At 36.6% G+C, this 27,881-nt stretch overlaps 1 protein-coding gene across 1 annotated transcript in view; it reads right to left on the minus strand.

Annotated features, from left to right (window-relative positions):
• The window catches only part of DGKG (diacylglycerol kinase gamma), a 229,009-nt gene that overhangs the window by 133,619 nt on the left and 67,509 nt on the right, over window positions 1-27,881 (minus strand). Inside the window, exons 15-17 of the mRNA XM_036768121.1 lie at window positions 20,815-20,925; window positions 13,507-13,605; window positions 12,046-12,144 (exon numbers count right to left, since the gene is read on the minus strand). Coding sequence (XP_036624016.1) covers window positions 12,046-12,144; window positions 13,507-13,605; window positions 20,815-20,925 — 309 coding nt within the window. The remainder of the gene's footprint in view (window positions 1-12,045; window positions 12,145-13,506; window positions 13,606-20,814; window positions 20,926-27,881) is intronic.

Consider the following 27,881-nt stretch of genomic DNA (forward strand, 5'->3'; position numbering starts at 1 on the left):
CTCATGTCAGTTTAAATATACAGGCTATCGGTAATGGGAGGAAAAACACACCGATGTACAAAAAGTGAAAAATGAGACTCGAGATTAGACACTCACACAGTCCTTGACAGTAAAGTATGTTGAGAACTCTGGGTTTTAGTGGCTTTGGCCAGGAACAGGAAATCAAAATGATTTGGCATTTACGCTCACTTCTACCTTATAATTTGATTCATAAAAAAGATTTGTAGGAACAGAAAACAAAAATATGGAGGTGGATGAGCAAACATTAAAGCAAAATTAAAAGACAGGAAAAATGGAAGAATTCATTCATTCATTTAAAAGAAAACGAGTTTAATTTCTTATTCTGGACTTAAGTATCAAAAATGAGTATTTCCGTATATACACAGTAGCCCACATAAAAGAAGACTGCATATGAAACCATGAATCTCTATTTCATACCGCTTACTTTTTATTTTGAAAGTATACAATAAATTCCACGTGTTACTTTCAAAGCTATCCTGTTTCGCTCTGCTTCCTTCTCAACTTCTTCCACTGGCCTCTGTAGTCCATCTAAAAATGTTTTAATGGCACCACTATTTCTAAGCCCCCTTTCTATCATGTCCTCCCCACAAAACAACAACAACAAACAACTCACAAAAGAAAGGAGAAAAAAACCAAACCTTGTGACAAATCAGTATAGTCAAGGAAAATGCGTCCATACTGCCTGTACCTTGCAGCTTGAATCCAGCATATTTCTACAAGAAGGGGAACATGCTGCATGGCAGGTCCTCTGGGAAAGTCTTTAAGTCTTTAAAGCTTTTTTTCCCCTTAGCGTTGTTCTTCCTGCTTTAGCGCATTTCACTCTGTATCAGTTCAAATTACCCAGTACCCTCTGGAATAATATCTTTCAGCATTTTTTTATATGGCAATAAAATTCTTTTAAATTCACATACTACAATCTACTCAGCTATTCTCTAATTGTTGGGCTTCCCCTAGTTCTTTGGTTTTCTCACTTTTTTTCTCTATTTTAATCCCCACTTTGGGATCAGGAATTTTGTTTTGCTTGCAATTATTTCTTCCTCAAGATTATTCTCTCTCGTAATGTTCACTTCTCTTCCTTCCTGTTCCTCACGTCCACTTGTTTCTCTGTGGAATTTGATGTGTATCTGTGTCTATCTTCAGTCCTTTGTCTGTTTCAGATAACAATGAGGTTCAACTGATGCTTGCTCCTCTCATTCCTTTCTCCATATTTGTAGGCTTTTTATCTCACTCTCCTTAATTATGAGGCAGAACAGGTCTCACTCCTTTCTTCACTAGTATATTCCTTTTTTCCTTCCCTTCCCTTTGCCTTCTCCAATCCCCCAGAACAGAATCCATCCATTGCTAGATCCCCTGACTTTCTCATTTAACTTTCTCAATACCTTTTGATGATTTAAGGTTCTGAAGGGACACTTCTTTCTTTATCCTCCTAACAGGATGTTAGCACAACTTCATCACACAACCCATGACTGTTGTGTTTACATTTCAAAGTTTCTACTTAAATGGGATATTTTCATCAGAAATCCTTGAAAGTACTCTGTTCCATTCCCCTCACAAATCTATTCAGCTTTTCAGGGGAGTTGTTCTTATGTGTAAGACTGTATCTATTGACATTTACAATATCATATCCCAAGATCGCCTTTTGTTTATGGCAGAAGTTGCCTGATTTTGACTGTTCCTTGCTAAGGTTTCCCAGTACTTGAATGACTTCTTTCTGGGGGTTTGAAGTATATTTTTCCTTCATGCTTTTGGATTTTGGCTATGATGTTTTTGGAACTTTTTCTTTTGCGATTCCTTTCAGGAGATGATTGATGAATTTTTAAAATCTTCCCATAATTATCTGAAGCTTTAAGATTTGCAAAGGCTAAGTGACTTTGCCCAGGGTCATGCAACTGGTAAGTGTTTTAAGCTAGAATTGAACTCAGGTCTTTCTGACTCAAGTTCCAGTTTTCCATCCATTGCAGCAATTAGTCCTAATAGAACCGAGAAGTTTTTGTTTATGATTTCTTGAAATATAGGAAGTGCCTAGGAATTTTTTTAAAAAAATCCCGATTTTACTCTGTCCAATGATCTCCCCTTGACCTGTTTTCCAAACAAATTTTAAAAAATCTAAAATTTTCTATTTTTCTTCCAATCTTTGACTTTTTTTCTAATATTTCTTTTTTCCTCAAGCACTGATATTTTTCTTTTTATTCCATTTTAGTTTTCAGGTTTTCCAGTACTTGGGTAAAACCATTTGTTTTCCTAAACTATTTATTCTCCTTCCAAATGTCTTCTCCATGGATTTAAATTCAGTTTTTAAATTTGTTGCCTTATTTCTTCTATGTATTCATGCAGTCTTTGTGGGAAAAGCTATTTTACCCTTGAATCTCTCCCTGTAGGTATTATAGCTATTCTTGGCTTCTTTGGTGTGGGGGGAGGATCTCTAGATTTGTGAGACTTTAGTTTAACTGGTTTGGGGTGATCTTCGGTTTACTCATGTCTTCAGCTTTAGTTCCTTCAGTGGAATGTTGGGTTATGCTTGATTTCAACCTGGGTACCTTAGGTTTTTACCTCTGGATATTTGAGGTTCAGAGAATTAGATCTTTATGGCCTTCTGTGGAATCTCAGGACAAAGTATTAGGCACCCTGGAGCCCCAGTGTTCCTAAGCTGTGCCAGTCTGAGAAATGCTATGGTATAGTGGTCCATGATGCATTCTGGGACTTCTAGAGTCCTCATCCTAAGGACCACCCTGGGACCTTCTTGAGGGGAACCTCCATACTTGGTGCAATCAAACATGAGCTCTATGTGTCCCTGGCCCATGTTTGGCAATACTGGAAATATGTTGGCTTGTTTGACTGCTCATTCACTGGCTCTGTGGTTGTCATCTTTCTTATTGCCTGTGGGCTTCTGGCTGATACTTTCTTCTTTTTTCATTTCTGCAGTGGAAAATATCATTTACTGTGATTTCTTCTATAATAGGTCTGGAGAGAATTTCAGGGTTTTGCTAGAGTAGGGATGTGAGGCCTGGGTAGCTGCAATTTCCTTGTGATATAGAAATAACATTTTCATAGTAACTATGTTATAATGAAAAAATTGAGTATTGGAGAGTTTGAACGCCTTGCCCGGGGTCACATGGCTAGTATATATCAGATCTCCTCCACATCCAGGGCTTTTCCCATTACATATGATATGGCTGATTTAACATTTATTTAGCACTTACTGTAAGCAAAGCTATGCATTAGGTACCGGGGCCCTACAAAGGTTAATAAGACACTGAGCCTGCCCTCAAGGAGCTTGTAATCCTGAAGTTATAATACCGAATATCACTTTACTTAGGTTTGTCTTTTTTAAGAGAAGGGGACAATTTAATTAAAAGTGAAGTAAGAAAGGTGACTTTGGGCATGGAAGATGATAGAGTTCTTGAGGATTTTTGTAACTAATGTAAAAGGTAACTGTAACAACAATGCTGCTTGCAGCTGCTGTAGAGGTGGAAGGCCAATAACACCAGCACACAGGAGGGCTGCTAGCACAGGTTATTTGATCTGCTTTTCTAAGGAAAGCAACTTTAAGGGGTTAGCAGTCTTACTTTAATTAAACATACATATATCATTCACTTAGTTCAAAGGAAAAAGTCAGAAGCCTGAACTTCAGAGCAAATACAAACAGAAATTACAAACAGAGAAAATAACACAAATCAATAGACAGGCTTCTGTCTGACCATAGTAATACATACATAGTTACTAGAGAGAGAAGCACCAGCATCTGGGTTTTCAAAGCTGGGGGTGGGGCTCCTTAACAGCTACCCAGAGTCTTCACACAAACACTTCCAATGAGTGAGCCCCCAAAGCAAAATGCTAACCTCAGAGTATATGTACACTTCTTCAGGGTCAGTCCACAGAGGGCATCGCAACCATGTGACTCAAACTCATGTGACTTAGGCTTTCTTGTGACTTAAGCAGGTCATCAAAGACTCTTGATTCAATCAAAGACTCTTGATTCAAACAAAAGCAGGACTCAATCAAAGCGCTTGATTGCCTTAGTGCTGAGAAGCACTCCAAAGAAAAAAAAGCACAAAGTTCCACTTTGCTTGCCATCACAGTAACGAAAGAACCTGAAGTATAAGATTAAAAAAATCCCCAAACAAACCCATCCAATAAGACGGGACTGCAGAAGATGGCTTCTTGTTTCCTTTCCTAGTGACATTAAATACAGAATTTGAAGCTGGGAGATGATTTTGGTCTAAATAAAGTTTTCACTCTGATTTAATTTAATTTTAGAGGAAGGTAAAGAAAGAGATCAAAGAAGTAGGACTATGACTTGGGATTCTAGGTAATATAGTGGATGGAGTTTCAGTCTTGACATCAAGAAGAGGTGAGTTCAAAACCTGCCTCAGATACTTACTAGCTACTCATCAAATTTTGCATAATAGATGGTCAAACATAGATCCACTGGGGACCTCTATATAAGACAACATAGAACCATTTACAGGTTCTTTGTATTTGGTCATTCACCTAGTTGTCTACTGGCTAGCTCATAGCTCTTACATCTTTGAGGGAGCTAGTTTGTAAAGTGTATAGAGCTCCAGGCCTGGAGTCAAGAAAACTCGAGATCAAATCTGGCTTCAGACACTTGTTAGTTGTGTGACCTTAGGCAAATTACTTAACATTGATTTGCCTCAGTTTCCTTTTCTGTAAAATGGGAATTATCCTATCGCATACCTCACAGGGTTCTCATCAGTATCAAATGAGATAAAAATTGTAAAGCAATTATCACAGTGTCTTGCACATAGTAAAAGCCATATAAATATTAGATATTGCTATCATTATCTTGTCAAGAATATCAGGAATGACTTGGTCAAATGATTCCCTCAAATCAAGATAAACTATCCATAATATTTCCTTGATTAATTAATCCAACAACTGTGTCAAAAAAAGAAAAGTAGGAATATCTGTCTGGGACTATTTGTGATGAAACCATGTGAGCTTTGTATATTCATTGCTTCTTTTGAAAATATTCACTAATCAGCTCATTAGTAGTATGTTTTTGGTAAGAATTAAATTTAAGGTCATTGGCCTATAATTCGCAGAATCTAACCTTTTTTTTTTTTTTTTTGAAAATCGAAACATTTGCCCATCTATTGTTTTGAAGTATGAACCTTGTTCCGCCACAATTAAAAAAAAGATAATTGACAAGTAGTCCAACAATTGAATCCATCTCTTCTTTCTGTACCCTGGGATGGGATTATTAGACCTACTGATTTGAACTCCCAACTGAAATTCAAGAGCACATTTATTATCACTTTAATTGCCTTGGATTTTAACTTCCTATTAGTCATTTTTTCTTCTTTTATATATAGCACACTGATAATTTTCTTTGGTAATAAAATGGAAACAAAACAGCTTAAAGTTTCTGACTTTTCTCTGTCATGCCTTATTTTTATCTTCTCTGACTACTTTGTCATGCTTTATCCTGTCTTCTCTACCCTAAGCAGTGACTCAGTCCTTTCTTTGATTCTACTCTTTTCCACAAATCTGTCATTTGAGCCCATACGCTTACTTCCTAGGGCCCTGAAGCCACAGTTATGGGCCTCAAGGATAGTCACGTTGGTTTCATCATCAGTTTCTCATAGGTCTGCTCCACGTGGACTTGTAGGACATTGTGAAGAGGGGATGGTAAAAACTGAGTACGTTGGTTGCAACAATTCAATTGTCCTATACAGTGGATCACAAGTTACCATCCTTTTCTAATGTTGTATAACAGATCTCTGGGTAAAATACTTTTAAAGGTTATGACATGGCTTGGACTTGTCAGGTTGAGTGATATAGACTATCCATACCAGGATATAGCCAGGTGGTGATCTATAGTGTACTATGTCAACTACATAAACTAATTATGTACCACATGTCGTGATTGGGTGATTGTTTGTTTTATTTTAGTGTCAATAGCACAGACAGTTCTTGCTTTACATAAATTTGCGTTATACAAATTCAACTTTACATAAAGAATTCTGAAAGAAATCCGCATTCTAAAAAAGACCACCCATATTAACTTTACTACACAGTACTATGTTCTCTCTCTCTCCCTCTGTCTCTCTGTCTCTGTCCCTCTGTTTCTGTCTCTGTCTCTCTCTCCATTCTTACCTCTCAAATAAGCACTCCGTAGCTTCCTATGAACCACCAAAAAAAAAAAAACCTTGAAAAAGAATTTCTAAAAAACCCATCTCCAAGTGAAAGCAGACAAACAGATGAGTCCACCACCACTGTCATTGCCAGATCTAGGGCTTGGCCTGAGACCTCGGCCACTGAGACCTTTGCCTTGCCCACCTGCTCACATGTTTGGCTCTATGTGTCTGTCTTCCCACCTTCTGCACTGATGTACTGTGTGTCTGTCCCCAGTCCCAATATGTCACCAGTCCTCTCCTGTCTGTATTTGTCTCTAGCCCCCACTTGTCTGTTCCTCTTGTATTCTTGTATTTAGCTAAGCCCTCATGTGGCTAATCCTGGCCCCTACATGTTCCTCCTTCTGCTCTTGTTTCTCTGTCCCTGACTGCCAAGTGTTCTTCAACTATGTGCTGGCCCCCTTCCTGCACAGTAGGGTACCCATAGGCAGATTTACATTAAGTAAAAGTTAGAGGGCTGTGGAACGGTCCACTTATATAAAGTAAGAATTGTCTGTAGTGAAGGTTGGTTACCTGGGAAGTCAGGAAAATCACCTTTGTTGTTTTAAAAGCACCAATGCTTGTGTTTATACTCTATGTTTACAGGTTTTGCTGTTGCCCAAGCTGATATCTGAAAGGAAGTACAAAGAATTTTGGCCCAGGGACAGGAAGAATGGGGAAAATTATCTCACATAAAAGAGGTGCGCAAGGAAAAGCTTTTACCACGGAGGAGAAAATGATGAAAGGGGGCTGGAAATGCTTGACTCTCAGTCACATCTATATTAGTTCAAAGAGGGTAAAATATATCAGCATGCTGAACTGGTAATAGAAATTAGGGGAAGCAAGATGGAAAAGGTAAAAGAGAAAAGGGGAGGGGGTAATAAAAGGGAGGACAGATAAAAGAAGGCAGTGGTCAGAAGCAAAACAGACTTCAGAGGAAGAACAGGGTAGAATGCCAATAAAACTGACAATCTAAGAGAAATGGGTGAATATTTATAAAAAAAAATAAAGTACACAGATTAACAAAAGAAGAAATAGAATACTTAAATAATCTTTAGAATAAGAAATCAAACAAGTCATCAATGAGCTCCCTAAGGAAAAATCCCAGGACCAGATGGATTCACAAGTTAATTCTACCAAACATTTAAGGAAAAATTAATGCTAATACTTCATAAACCATTTGGAAAAAATAGATAAAAAAGGTGTCTAACCAAACTCCTTTTATGATACAAATATGGTTTTGATACTTAAACCAGGGAGGGCAAAAATAAGGAAAACAACAGACCAATTTTCTTAATGAATATCAATGCAAAAAATTTAAATACTAGCAAACAGGTTACAATAATATACCAGGTGGTATTTATACCAGAACTACAGGGCTGGTTCAATATTAAAACTATCAGCATAATTGACCCTATCAATGACAATGCCAACAAAAATCACAGGATTATCTCAATAGATGCAGAAAAGGCTGTCGATGATACACAACACTCATTCCTATTAAAGCACTAGAAAGCATGGGAATCAGTGGACCCATTTTTGAAATGATAAGTAGCATTTATGTAAAACCAAAAGTAAACATTGTCTATCGTGGGGATAAACTTGGAGCCTTCTCCACAAGATCAAGAATGAAGCAAGCACGTCCATTATCACCAGTATCACCTGACATTGTGCTAGAATTGTAACTATGGCAGTAAGGCAAGAAAAATAAATTGAAGGAATAAAAATAGGCCATGAGGAAACAAAACTATCACTCTTTGCCGATGGTAAGATGATATACTTAGACAACCCTCAACGATCAACTAAAAAACCAGTTAAAACAATGAACTTCAGCAGTTGTAGTATACAAAATAAACCTTTATAAATCATCAGCATTTCTACATGTTACCAACAAAGTCCAGCAGGAAGAGAGAGAAAGAGAAATTCCTTTCAAAATAACTGTAGACAATATAACATACTTGGCAGTCTGTCTGCCAAGGCAAACTCAGGGATTATATGAACACAATTACGAAACACTTTTAACATAAATAAAGACAGGTCTAAACAATTGGAGAAATATTAATTGCTCATGAGAAGGCTGAGCCAATACCACAAAATGATAATTCTACCTGTATTAATTTGCTTATTCGGTGCCATAACCATCAAACTAACCAAGAATTATTTTATAGAGCTAGAAAAAATTAGTAACAAAATTCATCTGGAAGAACAAAAGGTAAAAAAGAAAATTATGGGAATCAATGGAAAAGATGTTAAGGAAGGTGGCCTAGTAGTTCCAGATTTCAAACTATATTACAAAGTGGTAATCATCAAAACAATCTGGCACTAAGAAATAGAGTGGTAGACCAGTGGGATAGATTAGGTATACAATACACAGTAAATAACCACAGTAATCTAGTGTTTAATAAACCCAAGGATCCAAGCTTTGGGGGCAAGAACTCGCCATTTGACAAAAAATTTCTGGGAAAATTGGAAAGCAGTTTGGAGGAAATAACACATAGACCAGCATCGCACACTATATACCAAGAAAAGATCAAAATGGATGAATGACTTAAACATAAAGGGAAATATCAGAAGTAAATTAGGGGAGTAAGGAAAAATGTATTTGTCAGATCTTTGGATAAGTTTATGACCAAACAAGAGGTAGAGGAGATTACAGGAAGTAAAATAGATAATTTTGATTTCATGTATTTAAAAAGTTTTTTCACAGACAAAACTAATGCAGCCAAAATTAGAAGGAAAACAAAACTGGGGAAAATTTTCATAGCAAGTTTCTCTGACAAAGTCTTCATTTCTCAAATATACTGTATAAGAAACTCAGTCAAGTTTAAAAAATAAGAGCCATCCCTAGTTGATAAATGGTCAAAGGAAATGAACAGGCAATTTTCAGAAGAAGAAATAAAAGCTATCAGTAGTCACAGGAAAAAAGTGCTCTAAATCACTATTGATTAGAGCAATGTGAATTAAAACAACTCTGGGATACTACCTCACATCTATCAGATGTCATGACAGAAAAAGAAAATAATAATGCTGGTAGGGATGTGGAAAAATTGGGACACTAATGCACTGTTGGTGGAGTTGTGAACTGATTCCACAATTCTGCAGAACAATTTGGAACTATACCCAAAAGTCTATAAAACTGCATATCCTTTGACCCAGCAATGTCACTCTAGGTCTGTATCCCAAAGAAATCAAAGAAAAGGGGGAAGGACCTATTTGTACAAACATATTTATAGCACCTCTCTTTGTGGTGGCAAAGAACTGGAAATTGAAGGGATCCCCATGAACTAGGGAATGGCTGAACAAATTGTGGTATATGATTGTGATGAAATACTATTATTGTATAAAAAATGATTAGCAGGATGGTTTCAGAAAAACCTGTATCAACTGATGCAAAGTGAAGTGAGCAGAACCAGGAGAAAATTCTATACAGTAACAGTAATATTATAAGGATGATCAATTGTGAAAGACTTAGGTACTCTTATCAAGACAATAATCTAAAATAAATCTGAAGGACTTATGCTGAAAAATGCTCTCCACCTCCTGAGAGGGAACTGGTGAACTCTGAGTGCAGATTGAAGCATACTTATTTTTACTATCTTTATTTTTATTGTTTTATTTTCTTTGTGCTTTCTTTTGCAACATTGCTAATAGGGAAATATATTTTGTATGACCTCACATGTATAATAGAAATAAAATTGCTTGCTTTTCTCAAGGAGATGGTGGGAAGGAGGGAAAGAATTTAGAACTCAAAATTTAAAAATAATTTCTTACATGTAACTGAGAAATACCTAACAAAATAAAAATGATTTTTAAAAGACTATATCTATTGGTGTTTAGAATATTAGATTCCAAGAGCTCCTCGTGTTTATAGTAAAAGTTGTCAGTGTTTGAGTTTTCCTTACTATAGTTCCTTAATACTCTGAATAACTTCTTTCTGATGCCTTACATTATGTAGGAACCCTGGATTTTGGTTATGATGTTTCTGGAACTTTTTCTTTTAGGAGGAGATTTACATATTTCCTAAATCTTTCCGTAATTATGTCGTGCTTTAAGGTTTGCAAAATGACTTAGGAATAAAATCTTATTTAATCTTCACCACAACTCTGGGAGGTAAGTGCTATCATTATCTCTATTTTGCAGATGAGAAAACTGAGACAGATAAAGGTTAAGTGACTTGCCCACAGTCACACAAGTTATAAGTGTCTGAGGCTAGAATGGAACTCCAGTCTTTCTGAATACAGGTCCAGCACTGTGCCCCCTAATCCTAAGAAATCTGGACAATTTAAATTTATGATCTTCTGGAATATAGTGAGGTCCCAGGCTTTTACAAAAATCCTGATTTTCATCTGTCCAAATTTCCAACTCTGTTCTAAAAATCAGATATTGTACATTTTCTTCAAGCTTTTTTCCCAGTCTTTTATTTTTTCTGTTTCTATTTCTTTTTGTCTCATGGAATCATTGATTTCTTCTAACTCTATTTTAGTTTTTAGGGTTTCCAGTACTTGGATAATACCACCTTCTCTTCCAAATTTTTCTTCCAGAGATTTTCAGTTTTTTAATCTCTTGCTTAATTTCTTCCAAGTATTCATGTAGTCTTTGTGAAAAATTCATTTTTTCCTTAAGTCTTTTCTCGCAGTTGTTATAGCATTATTTTTGGCTCCTTTTGGAGGACCTCTAGATTCACAAGAATTTTTTTAACTAGTTGTGCTATTCTTTGGTTTACCCATCTCTTAAGCCTTAGTTCCTTGGATGGAATACTAGGTTCTGGTTGGTCTCAAACTAAGTCTCCTGGGTTTCTGTGCTGACAGGGAATAAAAGCCAAGATACATGAGTAAAGAGGAAGAGTGACATCAGCTGCATTTGTCAAGTTCAAGTCACTCTACCCTGTGACACTGAAAAATTTTTGGAGATGATTGTTGAGACATGAGTGATGTCTGAATGATTATGGAGTATAGGAGAGGAGTCAAAGGGCTGCACAGAGGCAAATATTGTCCTGATTGGCAAAAAGGGACAAACACCAATCTCTGAATTAGTGAACCTTAACTAAAATTGTTGGAAAAATTCCAGAGTGAAACAACGAAGGGATGATTTGTAATCAATTAGAAAGGAAAACAACAAATCACTAATATGAAGCAGGGGCCCACTGAAAACAAGTCATGTCCAGGCTACCCCAGTGAGCCTGTCCACCAATCTCCTATGTCCTTGCCTCTGCTGCTCGGTTCTATTTTGAGCTTGTCATCCACTGAAATTGCTAAATCTTTTTTCAGACTAATTGCTGTCTAGACATACTCCTGTTATTTTGACTTAAGAGGTTGATTTTTTTGTACCCAAGCTTAAGACTTTGAATTTTTCTCTTTGAAATATGATCTTGGTAGATTTGGCCAAATATTCTAGACTATAATTGCCTTTTTTCATTCTGTCATCGAAAAACCACCTCTCCTATTTTTGCATCATGCTCATATTTAATTAGCCTGCCATCAATGTTTTATCCAATTCACTGATAAAAATGTTACAGAGCAGAGGGCCAAACCTAGCTCTGTGGGCACTCCACTAGGTACCTCTGTATAATGTGACCTAAAACTAATCATGAATTTTCTGGGTTTGGCCTTTAGTCTAGTTGTCCACTGACTAGCTCACATGCCTCTATCCGGTTGTCAGAAACATCATGTAAGATTGTGTCAAATGATTCACTAAAATCAAGGGAATATATCTAGAGAATTTCCTTGATTTATTAATCTAATACTTGTGTCAAAAATTCAACATACCTGTCTGGAACTGTTTGTGATGAAGCTATGTGAGCTCTGTGTGGTAATGTTCTTTTCTAAATGTTCACTAACCAACTCTTTATTGGTAGGTTTTAGAATTTTGATAGGGCAAACTATTGTACCTTCAATTCATTTGAGAGTTTGCTCTCATTTGTGGCATTGTCAGAGCTTGAACCAGCTGATGGGATGTTGGTGGAAGTGATTTCTTCTTCTTTCTTCTCCTTTGAGGTGAGACAAAGAGAAAAAAGATCATAAATACTGAATATAATAAATATTACCATCAGGTATTCAAGGTCATCGGCCTATAATTCAGACTCCATTCTTTCTTTCTTTTATTATTATTTTTAGAATTGAGACATTTTCCCCATTCATTGTTCTATAGCATGTATCTCCACAATCTTCAAAAAGATAACAGAGTGATTACACTCACCTCTTCTCTCTGTATCATGGGATGTGGTTCGTTTAGACCTGCAGACTTTAAATCTCAACTGAAAGTCAAGAGCACATTTACCATCACTTCATTTTTCTTGGATTTCAACTTCCTATAAGCCATTTTTCTTCTGTTATTGATAGCACACTGATAATTTTTCTTGGCAGGAAAATGGAAAGAAGCAACAGCTGAAAGCTTTTGGCTTCTCTCTGTTATGCTTTATCCTTGTCTTTCCCACCCTAAGCAGGGATTCTAGCCTTTCTTTAATTCTACTCTTTTCCACAAATCTGTTATTTGAACTCTACCCTTACAACTTAAGGCCCTGAAGCCATAGCTCTGGGCCCTAAGGATTGTCACATTGGTTTCATCATCAATTCTTCATGGTCTATTCCACCTGGACTCAAAGGACTTCATGCAGAGGTGACGGTAAAAATTGAGAACATGAATTGTAATGCTTTTCTAAACAGCGGATCACAAGTTATCATCATTTCCTAATCTTTTTAATGGTAGATATCTGGATAAAATACCTTTAAAGCTTATTACAGGGCTTGAATTTGTTTGTTTGAGTGATATAGATGGGTCATACCTGGGATACATTTAGGTGATGTTCTATAGAGTGCAAGTCTGTTGCATGTACTGTTCATGTCTATTTTAACATTTCAATGATGCTAAAGGTTGGTTACCTGGGAAGCCAGGAAAATCACTCTTCTTGTTTTAAAGTACTGGTGCTTATGTTTATACTTTATATTTACAAATTTTGGACTTGCCTCAGCTGATCTTTGCAAGGAATTGCAAAGAATTTCAGGCCAGGGGGAAAATGCAATCCAAGTCCCAAAACCCATTAGTATGAGACTCACATTTCCAGAAAAGAAATCTCTCAAAAACATATTACTAGAAATTATGGGAAAATACCTGACAATAAAGTAAATTGGAAAAGAAATGTAAAAAAAAATCAGTGGTGGCGGGGGAGAGGTCGAGAGAACAGTAGGATAGACAGGTTATAAATGCATAAAGAAAACAAATGAATTTATTTTAAAAAAGAAATGTAGGTGATATAGAAACAAAGTATACCAATAAAATTTATTTTAAAACTAAGAAAAAGAGAAGAGGGGCAATAAATTAAAAATGGAAGCTTCAGGGCAAACTATTGTACCTTCAATTCATTTGAGAGTTTGCTCTCATTTGTGGCATTGTCAGAGCTTGAACCAGCTGATGGGATGTTGGTGGAAGTGATTTCTTCTTCTTTCTTCTCCTTTGAGGTGAGACAAAGAGAAAAAAGATCATAAATACTGAATACAATAAATGTTACCATTAGTAGCCAATACAAATGAAAAAGAATGGAAGCAACAAGAAAAATGTCCTGTAGTTTCCTAAGGTACTTTTCCCAATGGAGAACCATCTGCTGGAGACCAAAAAAGGTCTGAAATGGCGTATCCTGGGGCTCCTCAGGCTACTGTCCATGCTTACATATACAAGCTGTAGGTCATGAGAAGAAGAGAAACTGAGGTAGAAAAAAATGAAAAATGAGAGATGGGATCAGATGCAAACATAATCCTTGCTAGTAAAGTATTTTGGAAACCATTGCTTTTAGTGGCTTTGGCCATGAACAGGAAATCAAGATGGTGTGGTAGCTATACTCACTTCTTTCTTATCATTCGATTCATAAAAAAGAACGATGGAAACAGGAATGTGGAGGTGGAGGAGTAAATATCAAAGAAAAATTAAAAGACAACAAAAATGGAAGAATTTTTTGTTCATTCATTTAAACAATTAAGTTTATTTTCTTTTCCTGGACTTAAATAACAAAAAAGAGGACTACATATGAAACCATGAATCTCCACTTGATTTTTCTCAAAAAAGTATAAAATAATTTCCACATGTTGCTTTTGAAAGTGTCCTGCTTTGCTCTGCTTCCTTCTGAACTTCCTTCACTGGTCTCTTCTGCCCATTTAAAAAAATTTTAATGACCTTTTTTTTGGGGCATCACTATTTCTAAATGCCCTTTCTACCATGTTGTCCCACCAAAGGAAAAAAAAAACCCACAAGAGGAAGGAGGGAAAAAACGCCTTGTAACAAATAAGCATAATCAAGCAAAATGAATCCACACAATGGCTATGTCCTCAAAACGTATGTCTCTTCCTGCATCTTCAATCTATTATCTCTCTGTCAAGATTTGGGTGCTGCATCACAGCATGGTCATCAAGTCTTCCAAGTTTTTTTTCCCCTTAGGGTTTTTTCCTTCCTGCTTCTGCTCACTTCATACTACCCAGTACTCTCTGAAATAATATCTTTCATCATTCCTTATGGTGCAATAATATTCCTTTATATTCATATACCACAATTTGTTCAACCATTTCCCAAATGTCAAGATGTGCATTAGATTCTAATTCTTTGGTTCTCTCTTTCTTGTTCTTCATTTTAATTCGCCTTCAGGATTGGGAATTTTGTTTTTCTTGCAGCTATTCCTTCCCTGGTATTATCCTTTCTGTTAACATCCATCCCTGCCCCCTTGTTTCCCTGATGAAATATATACATATATATATATATATATATACATATATATATGTACTAAATTGTTTCTGTATGTATCTTCAATTTTTCATTTCAGATAACAACGAGGTTCAACTGATGCCTGCTCCTCTGATTCCTCTCTTCATGTTTGGATGCTTTTTTGGCCACTCTCCACAATTATGAGACAAAGTAGGTCCCACCCCCTTCCTCTTCTTTCATCACTAGTATATTCCCTTTTCCTCCCCTTCTCTTCCCCCTCTTCAGTTCCCCAGAACAGAATCCATCCATTGCTAAATCCTCTGTTGTTATCATTTAAACTCTCACAAAGACTTTTGATGACATTAAAATTCTGAAGGGACATTTGTTTCTTCATTCTTTATTAGAATGTTAGCACAATTTCATTACACAGCCCATTTCAATTAAACACACTTTTCCAGGTTTCTCTTGACTCTTGTATTTATATTTCAGATTTCTTACCTATGTCTAGTACTTTTGTCAGAAATATTTGAAAGCCCTGTTCCATTTTTCTTTGAATTCTGCTCAGCTTTTTTAGGGGAATTATTCTGGGGTATCAGACTATATTTATTGTCATTTAGAATATTATTTTCCAAGATGTCCTCTTGTTTATGATAGAAGTTGCTACATTTTGAGTTTTCCTTATTATAGTTCTCTAGTACTTGAATTACTTCTTTCTGGTTGCTTGAGGTATATTGTAGGAGTTCTGGATTTTGGCTATGGCATTCCTGGGACTTTTCCTTTTGTGGTTTCTCTCAGGAGGAGATTGATGCATTTCCTAAATCTTCCATAATTATGTGGTTCTTTAAGGCTTACAAAGTGCTTTAGGAATTATCACGTTTGAGTCTCACCACAACTGTAACATGTAAGTGTTCTTAGTATTTCCATTTTATAGATGAGGCAACCAAGACAGAGAAAGATTAAGTGAGTTGCCCAGGGTCTCATAGCTGGTAAGTGTCTAAGGCTAGAACTGAGCTCGGGTTTTCCTGAATCTAGGTCGAGAACTGTGTTCACTGTACCACCTAATCCTAAGAGATTTAAGCAGCGAGTTTCTAGGCTTTTACAAAAATCCTATTTTCTTATCTCTGCAATGACCTTTCCTTGACCTGTTTTCCAACTCAATTTTAAAAAATCAGTTATCTTATATCTTCTATTTTTCTTCCAATCTTTTATTTTCTTCTAATATTTCTTTTTTGTTTCATTTCTTTTCACTCTATTTTAATTTTTAGGGTTTCCAGTACTTGGGAAATTACCACTTCTTCTTTTAAACTATTTATTCTCCTTCTAAAGCTTTTCTCAGAACTTTTCACTTTTTTTAATAACTTGCTTCATTTCTTCTAAGTATTTATGTAGTCTTTGCAAAAATCCATTTTCCCCTTGATTCTCTTCTTGTTGCTGTTATACTTATTTTTGGGTTCTTTGGGGGGATGTCTAGATTTGCACTGTTTTTTTTATCTCATTGGGGTCTTTTTTGGTTACCCATCACTTCAGCTTTATTTCCTTAGGTATAACACTAGGTTTTGCTCAGTCTCAACCTAGGTCCCCTGGGTTTTTGTGCTGACCTCTACCTTCCAGGGCTGGACCCCCCTTGATATCTGAGATTCAGAGCACTAAATATTTATGTATTTCATGGAATCTTATGTCATAGTTCAAGATACCTGGAGCCCTGGGACACCTAGGCTATATCAGTATGAGCATGATTCTTCCCAGGTCCTCACTTTGGAGACTATCTCGGAACTTTTTTGGGGGGGAACCTCCACTCTTGATGCATCTAGACCTAGGCTACGTGTGACCTGACCCATATTTGGTTACATAGGGAGGATGCTGGCTTGTTTGCCTGCTCTTGTACTGCTGTTGTGGTTGCCCCCTTTCTGGCTGAAATTTCTTTTTCTTTTTTAATTTCTGCAATGGTAGACACCACATATTCCTGATTCTCATTGGAATTTTTAATCTTTAAAGGGTCTAGAGAGAATTTCAGGTTTTTGCTGAAGTAGAAACGTGAGGCTTGAGTGACTTGCTATTTTCTTGTGCAATTGGCAGTAAAATTTTCCTAACTATGTCATAATGAAAAAATTGATTATTAAAGAGTTCAAATGCCTTGCTCAGGGTCACATGTCTAGTACATATCTCATCCCCTCCACATCCAGAGCTCTTTCTACCATATGGCCAATTTAACATTTATTTGGCACCTACTGTAAGCAATGTTCTGTCATAGATACTGGGTCCCTGCAAAGATTAACAGCACACCAAGTCTACCCGTCAGGAGCCTGCAATCTGGAAGTTATGATACTGAATATCACTTGATTTAGTTTTTTTTAAGAGGAGTGGTTAATATAGTTAAAATAGAAGTGAGAAAGATGACCTTGGGAGTGGAGGTGGACAGTGGTTCTGAATCAGGGATTTTTGCAATGAGTGTGAGAAGTAAGGAAAGAGATTGAGATTTAAGACGAAACAAGTCTTGGAACTGAAGGAGATGGATTTTTCTTTCCTTTCCTAGTGATTTAAATATAGAATTTAAAGTTGGAAGATCATTTCAGCAGTCTAAATGAAATTTTGGCTCTGATTTATTTTAATTTTAAATGGAGGTGAAGCGGGAAATCAAGGAACAGATAGGATTGCTGCTTGGGATTCCAGGTGACATAGGGGATACAGTGTCAGACTTGATGTCAAGAACACCTGGATTGAAACCCTACCCCAGATGCTTACTAGCTATGTGATCCAGAGGAAGCCATTTCGGCTCTCTCACCTTAAGCTTCTTCATCTGTAAAATGGGCATAATTATAGCACCTACACCAAAGGGTGTTGGGAGAAACAAATCAATGAGACTATATCTATCTATCTATCTATCTGTCTGTCTGTCTGTCTGTCTAAACATATATATGCATACATATGTCTTCAAATCTTAATGTGCCAAATAAAACTTAGCTATTATTATTATGGGATAGATGGTAATGGATCTTCCCAACCTCTTCTCCCCCAAGGGAGAAAAAATACCTATCTACTCAGTGGTAAGGAGAATGATGTTTGCATTGGCATAGATAGAACAAAAATGTTGGAAAACATTCCAGAGTTCAATAATAAGAGGATTACTTGTAAGCAAGTAGAAAGGGAAGCAACGATCACTAATAAACATCATGGGCCCATTAAAAACAAGTCATGTCCCTGTTATCCCAGCGAGGCTGTTCCCCAGCCTCCTGTGTCTGACTCTGTAGCCAGTTGTCATCACACTGTGCTTGTCATTGAATAGACCCACTAAATCCTTTTTCAGACTAATTTCTGCCTAGACATGCCTCTTCTATCTTGACTTGGTAAGTTGATTTTTTTATTCAACCTTAAGATTTTGAATTTATCTTTTTGAAATATGATTGTAGTAGATTTGGATAAATATTCTAGACTTTAAATCTCTCTTTTTTCATGCTAGTATCCAATAGGCCAGTTACTCTTCTATCTTTGTGTCATCTTCAAATTTGATTAGCATATCAGCAATGTTTTATCCGATTGAATGATAAAACTATTACATATTACAGGGTCAAACATAGGTCTGTGGGCACTTCACTAGGGACCTCTGTATAATGTCACATAGAATCTGTTATGAGTTCTCTGGGTTTGGTCACTTACCCAGTTGTCTACTGACTAGTTCACATTTTTACTACCTTGGTGTCAGGCAATATGAGACATTCTGTCAAATGATTCACCCAGATTATAATAGTTGCTTGATTTATTCCTCTAATAACTGTTGAGAAAAAAGGAAAATTAGAAATATCTGTCTGGGACTTTTTGTTTGTCAATGTCCCTAACTAATCAACTCTTCATTGACAGGTTTTAAAATTTTGATAGGAATCAAATTCAAGATAATTGGCCTATAATTCACAGACCTCCCCTCTTCCCTTTTCAAAAACATTTAGATTTTTCTCTACTGTAGTATGTCTATCCAGGCCAGCTAGTGGCACAGTGGATAAAAGTCTTGGGCCTGGAGTCAGACAGACCAGAAAGACTAGAGTTCAAATCTGAACTTAAGACACTTGTTAGTTGGGTTATCCTGGGCAAGCCACTTAACTCCTGTCTGCATAAAACTGGAGAAGGAAATGGTAAACCACTCTGGTATCTTTGCCAAGGAAACCCCATGGGCAATTAATCCATGGGGTCACAAAGAGTTGGGCGTGACTGAATTACTGAACAACAAGTACATATGTCTACAATTTTTCAAAAGAACTGATGGTAGCTCAATGGTCATAGCCACCTCTTCTTCCTGGGATGTTCATTTAGACCCGCTGACTTTAAATCTCAACTGAAAGTCAAGTGTAAATTTATCATCATTTTTCCTTGGATTTCAACTTCTTTTTAGCCATTTTCCTTCTGTTATTGATAGCACACTGATCATTTTTGGGGGAGAGGAAAATGGAAACAAAGTTAGCCGACAGCTTCTGATTTCTGTCATGCTCTATCCTTGTTTTTTCCACCCTGAGCAGCGGTTCTATTCCTTCTATGATTTTACTCTTTTCCACAAATCTGTCATTTGAGCCTGTACCCTTATTGCCTATTGTTCTGGAGCCATAGTTCTGTGCCCCAAGGATAGTCACATCAGCTTCATCATCAGTCCCTAATGGGTCTAGTCCATCTGGACTCATAGGACCTCATGCAGAGGTGATGGTCAAAATTGAGAACATGGACCGTGATGCCATCCTAGATAAATGATCACACGTTATCATCATTTTCCTATCTTTAATGATGGGTATCTGGGTAAAATGCCTTTAAAGTCTATGACAGGGCTTGGACTTGTTCATTTGAGTGACATAGACTATCCATGTCTGCAATACATCTAGGTGATAATCTGTAGAGGGCCATATGTACTTCTTATGTATACTGTTTTATTTTAGTTTTTAACATTACTAAAGATTAGTTACCTGGAAGGCCAGGAAAAGCATTCTTATTGTTTTAAAGATCTGATTCTTGTGTTTATACTTTATATCTACATACTTTGGACTTATCCCAGCTTACTTTTGCAAGGAATTATAAAGAGTTTCAACCCAATGGAGAAACGTAACCTAAGGCCCCAAACCCAGTGGTATGGAACTCTTTACTTATTAGAGGAGATCAGTGCTCCTTGCCTGCTTAAGAAATGGGGCAGAGTTGGATAGAGTATGAGAGAGCTTCAGTTTCATCAGTCTTTTTTTGAGTTTTTCTTCAATGCACTGGAGGCTGTCTGGATGTTTTATGCTTTTAGCTTTGAAAGAGAAGATAGATGATGCCAACCCCACTTCAGGTTGCTGAGGGAAAGACTCCGGGAAGAAGCCAACATGAGAGGAGTTGGCAGTCTCCATCATGTCTTTGTCCCCAACTTGCTACATCAGAGACGTGGAGGAATTTCCCCTGGGCTAAGATCTGGAACTCCCAATGGGAGACCTTCTTCAGTCTTTATTATGGCATATATTCTCTTACCTGCTCTGTTATATATTCTTTTAAATATACTTTCTCTGATTTCAGTTTGGCTATTAAATTGGCTCACAGCCTAGGAGTCACCCTCGACTCCTTAGGATCTCACACTCCATATCTAAGCAGTTGTGAAGTCCTGTTGATTTAAACTTTACAACACCTCTGGAATATGCCCCCTTCTCCCCTCTGACACTGCCACCACCTGGTGCAGGCCCTCCTCGCCTCACATGTAGACTATTGCAAAAGCTGCTGGGGGGGGGTGGTCTTTCTACCTCAAGTCTCTCCCCATTTTGGCCCAGCCTCCATTCAAGCGCTAAAGTGATTTTCCTAAAGTGCAGGCCCAACCACAGGAAGGACAAAAATTTCTAAAATAAATTTATTTCATAAAAGAAATCTAGGTGATGTAAAAATAAAAGAAAACAATAAAATTTATTTTAAAATAGAAAGAAAGAGAAGATGGGTAAAAAACTAAAAAGGGAAGTTTCAGGGAACACTACCGTACCTCCACTTCATTTACATCCTTGATTGAAGAGCTGGGTTTGGCATCCATCATGGCCTCTTCAGGGGTTGAACTAGGGATGATGGTGGACATATTTTCTTTTTCTTTCTTCTCCTTTGAGGAAAGACAAAGAGAAAAAGAGAAAAAAGACCATAAATAATGAACATGATAAATATTACCATCAATAGCAAATACAGCTGAAACAGAATGAAAGCAACAAAGACAACATCCTATGGTTTGGTAAAGCATTTTCCCCAGAGGAGTCTGGTCCACTAGAGACCAAGAAAAGTATCAATTGGATTTTGCTGGGGCTCTTCAGTTTATTTCCCTTGCTTGGCCTCACCTCAGCTTACATATATATAGGCTGTAGGTCATGTATAGATGAAACACAGATGTACAAAAAATGCGAAAGAAGAGATAGGATCAGATACAAGCTATTTTTTTAGTGACTTTGTCAATGAACAGGAAATCAAGATGATGTGGTATCTATACTCATTTCTGTCTTTTCATTTGATTCATAGAAACAATTGTAGAAACAGACAACAGGAAAATGGAGGTAGAAGAGCAAACATCCAAGCAAAATTGAAGGACAGAATAGATTGAAGAAATTTTCATTCAATTTTTGAAAAATTAATTTTATTTTTCTTTTCTGAACTTAAAAAAGAGTATTTCCATACACACAGTAGCACAAAAAAGAGGACTGCACATGAAACCATGCGTTTCCACTTCATACCACTTGCTTTTTATTAAAGTAAATAATAACTTCTATATGTTGCTTTTATAACTGTTCTTCTTGCCTGTTCTTCCTTCTCAACTTCCTTCATTCTTCTTGGTGCATTTAAAACATGGTTCAATGGTCTTTTTCTGGCCTTAATATTGCTGAGCTCTCCTTCTACCACGTTATCCCACTAAAAATGCCCCACAAGAGAAAGGAGAGGAAACTTCTTGTAACAAATAAGCAGAGTCAAGCAAAGTGGCCAGCACAATGCATGCCCTGCAAATGTACATCTCTTCATAGATCTTGATTGAGTTCATCTTCTCTCTGCAAGAGGGGTAGCATGCTGCATCAGAGGTCCTTAGGAAACATAGTTTATGACTGAGTTTTCAAGATTTTGTTTTTCATTTAGAGTTACCCTTCTTGCTTCTGTTCATTTCACTGTCATTTCATACTACCCAGTACTCTCTGAGATAATATCTTTCAGCATTTCTTATGGTGCAAGCAATATTCCTTTATATTCATATGCCACAATCAATTCAGCCATTTCCGAATTGTCAGGCTTCCCATTAGATTCTAATTCTTTGGCTCTATCTTTTAAAAAAAATTCATTTTAATACTTTTTTTCACGATCAGGAAATTTGTTCTGCTTGCAACTATTCCTTCCCTGGTATTATCCTATCTTTAACATCAACCTTTTCCCATTCTTGACCTGTTGAATTTAAGATATATCTGTACTAAACTGTTTCTATCTTCATTCTTTTTTCTGCTTCAAATAATGACGTTCAGCTGATGCCTGTTCTTCCCATCTCTTCTTCCATGCTTATATGTGTTTCTTCTCACTCATCCCAATTATGAGATGTAGTTGGTTCTATCCCTTCTTCTTCCCTTCTTCACTAGTTTATTCCTTTAATTTCTCTTCTCTTTCTTCCATTCTATGCACCTCCTAGAATACAATCCATCCACTCCTAGATCATCTGTTTTTCTCATATAATTCTCTCAGTACTTTTTATGATATTAAGGTTCTGATGGGAGATTTATTTTTTCATCCCATATTAGAATGTTAGCACAACTTCATCACCTAGCCCATTCCTATTATTCAAGCCAACTTACTTTTCTAGGTTTCTCTTGACTCTTATGTTTACATTTCAAAGTTCCTGCTTAAGTCTGGCATTTTCATCAGGAATATTTGAGTCCTCTGTTGAAATATGCTCAGCTTTTCAGGGAAGTTATTTTTGATTGTACGTCTATTTTTGTTATTCAGTTGTTTCAGTCATGTCTGACTCTTCATGATCCCATTTGCAGTTTTCTTGGCAAAGATACTGAAGTGGTTTGTCATTTCCTTCTCCAGTTCATTTTATAAATGAAGAAACTGAGAGAAACAGGGGTAAATGACTTACCCAGAGTCTGAGACCCTGATTTGAACTCAGGAGGATGAGTCTTTCTGACTCCAAGCCCAACACTCTGTCCACTTTGCCACCTATCTTTTACCTTTTAGTATATAGTATTTCAAAACCTCTTTTTGTAGTAGAAGTTGATATGTTTTGAGCATTTCTTACTATGTACTTGAATTACTTCTTTCTGGTTGCTTGCAGTATTTTTCCTGGATTTTGAATATAATATTACTGAAACTTTTTCTTTGGGGAATTCTTTTAGGAGGAAATTGATGGATTTTTTTCAGTCTTCCCAGAATTATACAATGCTTCAAGTTTTGTAAGATGCTTTACAAATATCTCATCTGATCTTCCCAACAACTCTGAGAGGAAGTTGGTATTTTTATATCCGTTTTATAGAAGAGGAAATTGATATAGGCAAAGGTTAAGTGATTTGCCCTGGTTTACATAGCTTGTAATCACCAGAGACTAGAATTCAACTCAAGTCTTCCTGATTCCAGGTTTGCCACTCTGTTCACAATTCCACCTAGTATTAATAGATTGTGACTGTTTTCATTTTATGATTTTTCCCCTAAATTTAGTGAGTTTCCAGGCTTTTGGAAATCATGAAGACAATGATCTCTGCTTGGCCTATTTTCCAAGTCAATTAAAAGTATAATTGATATCTTATATTTTCTTTTTTTCCAATCTTTGACTGTTTTCTTAAATCTCTTCTTAGTCTGACTTGTTGATTTCTTTTTACTCTATTTAATTTTTGTGGTTTCTAGTCAGGGACTTCTATGATGAATATAAGCACTCAAAGAGATATAAAATAAGATAAAAAGATTTGGCAATGATTTTGAGGTGGGAACTGAAGGAGCAGAATTCTTCTTTCTTTGCCTAGTGAGTATAGAAGATCGGAGATCGTTTCAGATGTCTAAATGGACTTTTGACTCTTAATTTTAGGTGGAGGTAAAGAGGAAGATCAAGGAATAAGTAGGACTGCTGCTTGGGACTCAAGGTGGTATAATGTATAGAGTTTCAGACTTGAAGTCAGGAAGGACCTGAGTAGAAGGACCTATGTCAGCTACTTCCAATATGTGTATCTTGAAGAAATCTCTTAACTTCTCCCTGTTTAAGTTTCCTCATTTTAAAAATGGGGATTATAATAGCACCTAGAGCATAGTACTATTGAAAGGAATAAATTAATTGAGACAATACATGTAAACACTTTAAACCTGGAGGGGATATATAAATATTAGCCATCAATTTCATTATTATTTTTCTGGTATGGATGGAAATTCCAGCCCCCTAAAACATCAGACTTATTAAGTTCCTAATAGAATAATGTTTGAATTGGTATGAATAGAACAAAAACATCCAAGGTTTGAAAGCCAAGATACTTAAGGAAATTGTCAGAGTGCCCTCAGCTTCCCTCGACATGTTCAAGTTACCACATCTCATGGCATCAAAAAATTTGTGGAGATGATTATTGAGACCATTAGTGACCTCTAAATGATTCTAGAACATAGGAGACAAGTCAAAAGGCTGCACAGAGGCAAATATCCTGATTTTCAAAAGTAGGAAAAGTCAACTGTCTGAACTATAGACCAGTTAATTTACGTAGGATTGTTGGAAAACATTCCAGAATGATATAATCCAAAGATGACAAAGGCAATTAGAAAGGCAAGCAATGATCATTAGTATTCAATATTGTCCCATTAAAAATAAGTCACGTCCAAGTTAAAATAGTAAGGCTTTCCTTCAACTTCTGGAATCCCTGCTTCTGCAGTCAGGTCAGGTGTGGACTTTGTCATCCAATGAAACTCCTAAATTTTCTTCAGACTAATTTCTGTCAAGACATGCCCCATCCTATCTTGAAAAGTTGATTTTTTGCAATTAAGTTTAAGACTTTGAATTTATCTCCATGAAATCTGATCTTAGTTGTTGCTGTTGAGTCATGTCAGTCATGTCCAACTCTTCGTGATACTGTTTGGGGTTTTCTTGGCAGAGATACTGGAGTGGTTGGTCATTTCCTTCCCAAGCTCATTGTACAGTTGAGGAACTGAGGCAAACAGGGTGAAGCAACTTACCCAGAGTCACACAGCTAGTATTTATCCAAATGTTCTAGTCTATGAATCTACCTTTTTTTTCATTCTGGCATCCAATAGCTTAGCTGCCTTTTCAAACTTTGTGTCATCTTTAAATTTGATTAACATACCGTCAATGGTTTTGTCTAACTCACTAATAAAAATATTCCATAATAGAGGATCAAACATAGATCTGTGGTTCACCAGGGACCTCTATAGCTAGATGACACATAGCCATTTTTGTGTTGCCTGGGTTTGGCCGTTTACACAGTTGTCTATTGACTATCTCACGTCTTCTGTTTTGTTGTCAAGACTATCATCGTGAAATGATTAAAATGATCAAAATCAAGTTAACTGTCTGTAAGATCCCTTTGATCTATTTGTCTGATAATCATGTAAAAAAAATGAGAGCGGCAGAGTCATCAAGGTGGAGTACAGGTAGGAACTTGCCTGAGCTCTCCAATTCCCCTCCAAACAACTCCAAAATAACACCTCACAATGAATTCTGGACTGGCAGAACCAACAAAAGGAAAAGATGCAACAATTGGCTAGCCCAAGACAACTAAGAAGGTTAAGAGAAAAGATATATCTCACTCAGGTGAGAGTGGAATGCAGTGCAGTGCAGGTTGGGCCCTGGCAAGTCAGCAGCAGACCTTGGGGGCAATTGAATTGGCATTGGAGGATTCCAGAACCCTCGTTCTCCATACATTAAAGAGGTTGGACAACTGGTCAGAAGGAGACTAAAGGGGACCCTTTGCTGGGATTGGGTGCAGGACTCTGTTGCATTGTCCATACACAGTTCTGGGTGGCAGTCCCAGGATGAGAAGGAACACTAACAAACTAGAGTAGAATTGGCCAAATGAAAAAAGTGGTACAAAAGCTCACTGAAGAAAATGGTTCCTTAAAAATTAGAATTGGTCAAGTGGAAGCTAGTGAGTGACTCCACGAGCCATCAAGAAATAATAGAACAAGATCAAAAGAATGAAAAAATTGGAGAGTGTGAAATATTTCATTGGAAAAACAACTGACCTTGAAAATAGATCAGAAGATAGATAATTTAAGAATTACTGGAATATCTGAAAGTGATAATTTAAAAAAGAGCTTAGATGTCAATGTTCAAGAAATTATTAAGGAAAACTGCCCTGATAATCTAGAATCAGAGGGTAAAATAGAATTTGAAATAATCCATTGATCACCTCTTGAAAAAAACCTCCAAATGAAAAGTCCCAGAATATTACAGTCAAATTCCAGAGTTCCCAGGTCAAGGAGAAAATACTGCAAGCAGCCAGAAAGAAACAATTCAAATATCATGGAGCCACAGTCAGCATAACATGAGATTTAGCAGCAAGGATCAAAGGGCTTGAGATGGGATATTCCAGAAGGTAAAGGAGATAGGATTGCAATCAAGAATCACCTAACTGGTAAAAATGAGTATAATCCTTTGGGGAGGGGGGAAGTGTATATTTAATGAAATAGAGGACTTTCAAGCATTTCTGATAAAAAGACCAGAACTGAACATAAAATTTGATTTTCAAATATAAGACTCAAGAGATGCATAAAAAGGTAAACAGGAAAGAGAAATCATAAGGGATTCAATAAGGTTAAACTATTTACATTTCTATGGGGGAAGATGGTACTTTTAACTCTTAAGAATTTTATCATTAATAAGGTAATTGGAAGAAGTGCACGTAGACAGAGGGCGTGAGTTGAATTGACTATGATAGGATGATATTCAAAAATAGAATTAAGGGGTAGAAAAGAGGGAATAACTGGGAGAAGGGAGAGATAAACTGAGGTAAATTATTTCAAATAAAAGAGACACAAAAGAGCCTTTACAGAACAGGTGGATATAGGAGTGGCAGACAATCTTGAACCTTACTCTGATTAGAATAACATAAATGTGTACTCAGTTGTGTATTGAAATCTATCTTACCAATAGGGAAGTAAGAAGGAGAAGGAGAAGAGAAGTGATTTACAAGAATACAAGTTATTCCCCAACTGATAAATGGTCAAAGGATATGAGCAGGCAGTTTTAGATGAAGAAATCAAAGCTATCTATAGTTATATGAAAAATGCTCTAAATCACTATTGATTAGAGAAATGCAAATTAAAATTACTCTGGGATACCACCTCATGCTTAGCAGATTGGCTAATATGACAGAAAAGGAAAATGACAAATGTTGTAGAGTATGTGGGAAAATTGGGATACTAAAGCACAGTTGATGGAGAGGTGAACTGATCCAACCATTCTGGAGAGCAATTTAGAACTATGCCCAAAAGTCTATAAAACTGTGATTACCCTTTGAATCACCAATATTACTACTAGGTCTGTATCCCAAAGGAATAAAAAAGGAAAAGGTCCTATATGTATAAAAAATGTATAGCAGCTTCATTTGTGGTGGCAAAGAATTGGAAACTGAGGGGATGCCCAGCAATTAGAGAATGACTGAACAAGTTGTGGTATATGATTGTGATGAAATACTATCGTGCTATAAGAAATGGTTAGCATGATGCTGCAAAGTGAGGTGAGCAAAACCAGGGGAAGATCACACACAGTAACAGCAATATTGTCCAATGATCAACTGTGAATGACTTAGCTATTCTTGGCAACACCATGATCTAAGCCAATTCTGAAGGACTTATTATGAAAGATGTTATTCACCTCCAGAGAAAGAACTGATGGAGTCTGAATCCAGATGGAAGTATGGTTTTTTAAAACTTTTTCTCATTTTTTCCCTTTGGTTTGTTTTCTTTCACAACATGACTAATATGGAAATACGTTTTGCATGACTGAACATGTATAACCTCTACCAAATTGTCTGCCTTCTCAATGAGAGGAAACTGAGGGAAGGAAGGAGAGAATTTTGGAACCAAAATTTAAAAAAAGAATGT

The sequence above is a fragment of the Trichosurus vulpecula genome, chromosome 7, assembly GCF_011100635.1.
Source record: "Trichosurus vulpecula isolate mTriVul1 chromosome 7, mTriVul1.pri, whole genome shotgun sequence".
NCBI classification, from domain to species: Eukaryota; Metazoa; Chordata; class Mammalia; order Diprotodontia; family Phalangeridae; genus Trichosurus; species Trichosurus vulpecula.